Source organism: Rhagoletis pomonella, unplaced genomic scaffold (assembly GCF_013731165.1).
Source record: "Rhagoletis pomonella isolate Grant_MI unplaced genomic scaffold, Rhpom_1.0 Rhpom_scaffold_00008, whole genome shotgun sequence".
NCBI lineage: Eukaryota > Metazoa > Arthropoda > Insecta > Diptera > Tephritidae > Rhagoletis > Rhagoletis pomonella.
This window is the reverse complement of record NW_023458562.1, coordinates 38,181,014-38,188,006: the sequence shown is the minus strand read 5'-3', so window position 1 is coordinate 38,188,006 and position 6,993 is coordinate 38,181,014. Positions and strand designations below refer to the sequence as shown.

The following is a 6,993-nucleotide window of genomic DNA, read 5'->3' as shown; positions in this document are numbered from 1 at the left end:
TTCATTTTCAATTTCATAGATTGTTTATAATGACTTTTGCTAAAATTTCAAAATCAAAAGTTATCAAAACAAATTCTATGGGACTGATAAATATTTAGGGGATTCACAAGACGTGTTAACCGTCGTAAAATCTTAAGCTTAACACTTGTTTATGTAAAATAGCGGTTAAAATGGTTGGGGGGTTGGCTAATTATATATTCTTTATCAGTTTAAAAGAATTTCGGTTTAGTTAGAAATCCCCTAGAACCATTATAATTAAAAAAGATGTTAACCTTAAGATTTTACGACGGTTAACACGTCTTGTGAATCCCCTAAATATTTTCTACTGTTTAGTCCATTTATTTGTTGTATATTAAAAAGTTTTTTTTATATTATTTATTTTCTACTTTTTAGTCCTGTCTGAATAAAATTTTGCAATAGATATTAAAATAATTCAACGATATTAATAGAAAGGTGCACACACATGCATTTACATATGTATGTACATACAAACGAGCACCAATTAATTTTATTTAAAGAAATGGCGTGTCGTCTATTTCCGCTGTAGCAAACGTAGTACATAGGACGACATCTAGAAGTCATCTACCTCGCCCTATTCACTACAGATGTCGCCCTATGCACTATGCGGAACTTTTCAAAGCAAAGGTTTTATGGTGTCGGACACACAACATTGAAAGTTTCTGGATCCACAACATTGAAAGTTTCTGGACACACAACATTGCAAGTTGATAAAAGCGTTGTAATAAAATTGATATTATTGTGTATTTTTTCTTTAATAAAGAGTTGTATATTTTTTAAACAGATTATAAATAAGTCGGCTATTTTATTCTGGGGTCCCACATACATTTACAAGTACTAGGTGGCTGTGTGAAAATTATGTTAGCATTCACCAGTGGTGGTCAAACCACAGGAAGGTTTTGTAGGGTTAAAGTTCCTCCTTCTTGGTGGGAATTAGTAGTATTTTTATTATTTTCGGTTATCCTTAGGAAAATTTAAGCTATTTTTTAAACAGGCCTGTTCTGCTGGGAGTTAATGGGTAAACCTGTTGGAAAATAGTAGACCACCCTAGTTTTCAATCTATAACCCGCAAAAAATCGTAAGAGCTCTGTAATTTAACATAACGGTAGATAAGATTATTATAATTATTAATAGCGACATAAATTACTCCAACAACTTAACTTTTTAAATTTGTTATTTTTTTAAATTTAAATAGTACATACGGATCTATAGAGCAGGTTTTCCCAAAGTGGGTGCCGCGGCACCCCAGAGCGTATGTATGCCTGGGGAGCCGCTGGTGGCTAGAGTATACTAAGTAGTGGTGCGGGCAAATTCTTTAATTCACAAGGCAAGCGGTTTTATCAAACTTCAAAATGGGGGCCAGAAAATCAAAAAATTTTAATTTTTATTAAAATTACCTTCAGCGGCTCGTCAAAGCCCATACACAAAACAGATGGCTTGCAGAAAAGGGATATTTCGCTTGGTTCGTCAAGCCGCTTATGTGGTGTATTTCGCTCTTAAGCGTAGTCCCCTATTACGTTTTCGCAACGTACCCTTTTCACAAGCATTTTCGGTACTTTTGTTGTTCTAATCCGCGTTTCATACACTTTTCTTCCCGTTTTCGGATTAATTTTTGGATTTTTTGCTGGCTGGGCTGTTCTCGTAACAAGCGCGGCAGCTTCGCGCCCGTGTATATGTTACTTATTCTTTGGACCTTCACAATCACACTGTGAAAGAGCGAATCAACACGATTTTAGAGGCAGTCGAGAACGAACTTATAAAAAGTTTGAAAACTTGTGAATTTTTTAGTGTGCAACTTGACGAAAGTACCGACGTAGTGGGACTTAATGTTTTTCTCGTGTTAGTGAGGTACCCATTCACAATGCAAATCGAAGAAGAACTTTTGATGAGCGAAGTACTTGAGACTTACACCATTAGCGAAGAAATTTTTAAAGCTATCGATAAATTTGTACAGAAAAATAGTTTGAAATGGAGCAAGTGTGCGGAAATTTCCAGTGGTTGGAAAAACGAAGGGAGGAGGATGTCTAGGATGACTGTATGAAAGGTCGGTATTACCTGCTGACTAGGAAGATGCCGCCACTAGATTTAAAACCCGTATTGGATGAAGCTGGGATGATTAGGGATGTTCCGATACAAGTAAATACGAGTGTGTACTCGATACTTTTGTTTCGATACCAAATACTTTTTTTACTCGAATCGTTGTTTCGATACCTACTTGGTATCGAAAGAAAAGTACTTGTATCGAATCGATTTGAGCAAGTGCCATATCTTGCCGGCTATATTTTTTCTATGGAAAATAATTGCTTCCGTTTTATGAAAAATAATTGCTTTACGCAATGGAACCGCGAAAACGTGTTGCTAATGAACAAATATATCGTCGTTTAAAGTACAAATCCGCGTATCGTCATTCTGCAAAACCGCGTAACTGACATTGGTTGCCAAAAATTGGATTTGCTCACACAAGCTCTTGTCTCAATCTGTACCCTACAAGAACACTACGCGTTATATAACGAATCATGTAACGCAGAGTTGTATGTAAATGCATGTTATACTCCCATAGAATGTTTACGTTAATTTCCTAAGGGCGACATGAAAAATCTAACAGGATATCGTGTTATAGATATGTTATGTGTAACATATGTTTCCTGTACGTGTGTAAATTTTGACATGTGGCTTTGAGTGTATTGGTGAAATATTTAAATGTATTGGAGACTGCGTTAGTCGTGTCTGGTAGGATATCCATTCGTTCTGAAATATACTAGCCAGAAATGCGATAGCTTTATAAAAATAGAGCCATTTGAAATATGAGTGCTTTTACTCTCTAGAAAATAATTTCTACAACTTCTCATACGTGGTTTTGCATTTTGCTGATACGCGGTTTTGCATTTTGTTGATACGCGGTTTTGCACTTTAACCGACGATATATATCTATACCTCTACTGCAAATATATTGAAAATATTTGAGAAAGGGGTTTTTGAATCGGCAGCTGAGATAAGGCATTTTTGAACCGAATTCTGAAATAGGATGTTCTTGAAAAGTTTTCTGAAATAGGACGTTTCTCAATCAAATTCCGAATAAGGGCGCTTCTGAAAAGTTTTCTGAGACAGGGCGTTTTCGAATTGGCTGCCGAGATAGGTCGCTCTTCCCCTCAGGTGTCGCATAAGGTACATCACAGATAACGCCTGAAAATTAATTTCAGTTTGTTGCATATAAAAGGATGAAAAATTATCGATATAAGTAGGTATCGATACATTCGGCTTACTCATATAAGTAGTATCGAAATAGCGATTTGAGTAAACCCAGTTGAGTAGGTATCGATACTTTCATGGTATCGGAACGTCCCTAGGGATGATAACAGAGGCCTGCGAAATTAAAATACGTATTTGGTTTTTTTTCTAGCACGTCGAGATTTTTTTATTGGTGATGTATATTTTAAAATTTCTACACACATCATTCATTACATTATTTCGATATTTTTTTTTCGACATTTTTATTTTCGACATTTTTTGTTTTCGACATTTTTCTTTTCGACAATTTTTTTCTCGACATTCTCGATTTTCTAACTATTTTTTTTCGACATTTTTTTTCGGTGTTTTTAGTTTCGACAATTTAAATTTCGACATATCGTACCAGACCCTAAATACTACGAAGGGAGTCAAGAGAGTTCTGGATGCAAGTGTATGCTGTTGGCAAGATTGCATTAAAAATACTAGTGACTTTTACTTTTACATTTCTATGTGAGACTGCATTTTAACAAATGCTTACATAAGCAAGTAATTTTTAAGCAAAAAACAAAATCGACTTCAATTCCCATATAAAATTTTAGATTATCGTTAATCTCTTCATGATCCAATGTTCGGATTTAAACCAAATTCGAATGGGACCACTTGTGAGGTAACCTTTTCTTTCCTTTATAAAAAGAAATATAGTAATCGGTTAACGTGGTCCAAAGTTATGCGGTAGCATACATAAAAAAATAATAATAAAAAAATATTCCGACGAATTGATAACCTTCTCTTTTTTGGTGTGAAACAAAATTGATGACTTATTGTTAGTATGAAAACTAGAAACACAGTAATCAACTTATTGAGCATTAGACCTCTTCTCTTTCAAAAACAAAAGGATAAATGTTCGGTAATTTGTTCAATGGCTTTGGGGTGGCAAGCGGAGACGGACACATTAAAAAATTGGGTAAAATTAGAATTTTGACAGAGAAAATGTAAGTCCAACTCCGGCTACGCTGCCACGCTACCACAGTATTTCTTAATAATTTGTATATGAAATTTAGAAATCTTAATTTTAAACTAACGTGTAATTGTTTGACCACACGTGTGTGTCAAAATTTTTTGCTTTGGGTTAAGCATTTGGACACATTAACCCAAAATTATTGTACAAGTAACCGAGCCGTACTCAACAATATACCTTTTGCATGTTCAAATTTCGATTCTAAGAACAAAATGTTTGTAAATAACCAAAAAATTAATAAAAAAATTTGGAGAATTTTAGATATTGGATATGGTAGCACGAAATGTCACAATCTACTTAATTGTCAGGTTGTTAATATGGCGACGAAAAAGTGACAATGAGACTACCTTCTTTTTTGTAACATGGTATACAGTAAGCCAGCCATTGACAATATGCTTATTTGAAAATTTCCCGTAGCGAATGTCATGCATTAGTCACTTAAGAGTCTTCTACGGAAAAGTTATGTCTTAAATGACTTCTGGCTCCGTTTGTATGGAAGTCGTTCATGACTTTTTCATATAAATGGAAATTTCGTCGTTGATGTCATCTGCATGACTTGGTCATGCAGTGATCATTAATGACATTCAAGCGACAGTATCTTGCAATGGACTTTTTATAAGTGACCGCTGCAAGACATTGTCTGTTATAAGTCTTTGATAGGAGTACACCTGCATGACATTGTCACTAGTGTCATTGTCAGCTATATGTCGCATAGGATTCGCAGCAAGTGCGACGATGTCACTAAATCCTCATTAGTGACGATATCACCGGTGACCATTTTCGCTACTGGGCTGTGAAAAAATATCAAAAAATACATTCAAACAAAATGTCAAATAAGCATAGGTATTTACATGTATTTGTTTTGGCTATCTGGATTACTGTATACTGTGGGGCTGAGCAGTTGAAATATCCGTCAAAGGTAAAACACAACGCACTAAAGCTATGAACATCATCATACTTCTATGTTTTTTTTGCGTATACAGTCTCTCTTTTTTAGAATATGCAAAAAAGTTTTTGAAGCTGTAGCCTTACAGTCTAACCTAATATCCGCGGCTTGCGTTTTGGTACGCACGGCGTCGCATTTGTTTTTTTGCGTCACCCGAAATTGGCTTGCGTGCGTTTGTATTTGATTTCGTCGAGTGAAACGTCAAATCAAAATGTCACGCAGAGCAAAAATTGGAAATTGAGTTAGCTTCATACGCACGGCTTTCAATTTCGGTTGGTCCCATACAAGTTGTATGTGCATGAGAAATTTTTGACCGTAAATTGGCGGCGTGCGTGAATATTAGGTAAGCCTGTTAACGAAAATGTAGCCATTTCAGAATTTATGTAGCATTGTTGCTTTTCATTTTAATTATAGCACTTTTGCTCCAATTGTGGCTAAACGGCAACGCTGGTTGTAGGGTGGATCAGATACAAGCGCCTATCTGATAGATACGAAGGTCAGTTGGCGCCCGCATGCCGAACTGATAACTGGAAAGTTGCAAAGTCTTATATTTCCGCGCATATGTACATAAACCCACATTCATACATTCATACATCTGTGTTTACTATAGGCATACAACAGTGAAATAATGGTAAGTCATTGACCTAAAAATGTAGACTTACAACTGAAAACAAACAAAGAAGCTGTGAATGAAGCGTATTTATACATGTGTAAATATTCGCATGTTTGGAAATAAATGTATATGCTATACAGATATCAACACTTAAAAGGTCAATAATAGGGAATTTAAATGAGGCGATTTTTCAGGCAACTTTTGAAAGCCACAATCGTCTGGTGTAAACGGCCTTTCAACTAATCGACTGTGAAAGTTGAATCATGTAAATTCCCTATAAGTTGGATATGCGAGTATTAAAATATGTACTTATGTATGTTCATACATAACCCCATACATATGTATACACTTAATACATATGTATGCATGTATGCACACATACTAATACATGTATTTTAATTAAAATGGAATTAATTGCAAAGTGAGGAAAACATAGATCACACTTTGAAATACATTTTTTATACAGTGCAGTGGAAGCCAAACAAAAAAGTAGGTGCTCATAACTTTATATGAAATACGCGTTGTGAAAGCGGTCATGCAAACTGGTTCCGAGATATTTTATTGGTGCGCTCACGGTTCTTTGTTGCGTCGTTTTCGCTGGCGGTTTCGACATCGGATTTCAGGTGTTTTATTATGACACTCAAATATATGTAACTAAATTTTATTAAATAAATTTCAATGAATTATACAATAGAATTCAGGATGCTTCTTTGTGTTTAATCAATGAATCGCCAGAAAAAATTGCACATAATGCGATAACGGAGTTGTGGTCGTTATTTTGATTGAATTGTCTAACGCTTTTGTTATGGCAATTACATTGGTAGCTTAACAACCGTTGCGAACAAAAAGTAAGATGAGGGGCGAGTTTCGGGAGCATACTCGACGAATTTATTAAATGAATTATATTGCACCAGCTGAGAACATAAACTTTCGGCGCCAATGACAACCGTAAAACAGCTGATTTTAGGAAACAAACAAACAAAAACATAAGAATGTCAAACCGGAGAAAAAAATGGCTGAATTTTACGTAATAGATTGCTGAACGTAACAGATGGCTGCAGTGAGTTAAACCGCAAATAGATGGCGCTGAAACTGTTAAGTTATGGCAATGATTCAATAATAGTGTTACGATTATCCTCGAAACCTTGAGGGATTTCCCAAATAGACTCG

General features: G+C 35.3%; 1 protein-coding gene and 1 long non-coding RNA gene across 2 annotated transcripts in view; one reads left to right on the top strand and one right to left on the bottom strand.

The window, feature by feature from the left end:
* The window catches only part of LOC118744837, an 18,882-nt gene extending 12,033 nt beyond the window's left edge, over window positions 1-6,849 (bottom strand). Inside the window, exon 1 of the mRNA XM_036478203.1 lies at window positions 6,398-6,849. Within this exon, the coding sequence (XP_036334096.1) occupies window positions 6,398-6,436 (39 nt within the window). The 5' untranslated portion in view covers window positions 6,437-6,849. The remainder of the gene's footprint in view (window positions 1-6,397) is intronic.
* On the top strand, window positions 5,514-6,515 carry LOC118744838. Its single transcript, XR_004993592.1, has 3 exons — window positions 5,514-5,553; window positions 5,625-5,841; window positions 6,246-6,515. It is a non-coding gene; the product is annotated as an uncharacterized LOC118744838 (long non-coding RNA).
* Window positions 6,850-6,993: the final 144 nt, after the last annotated feature.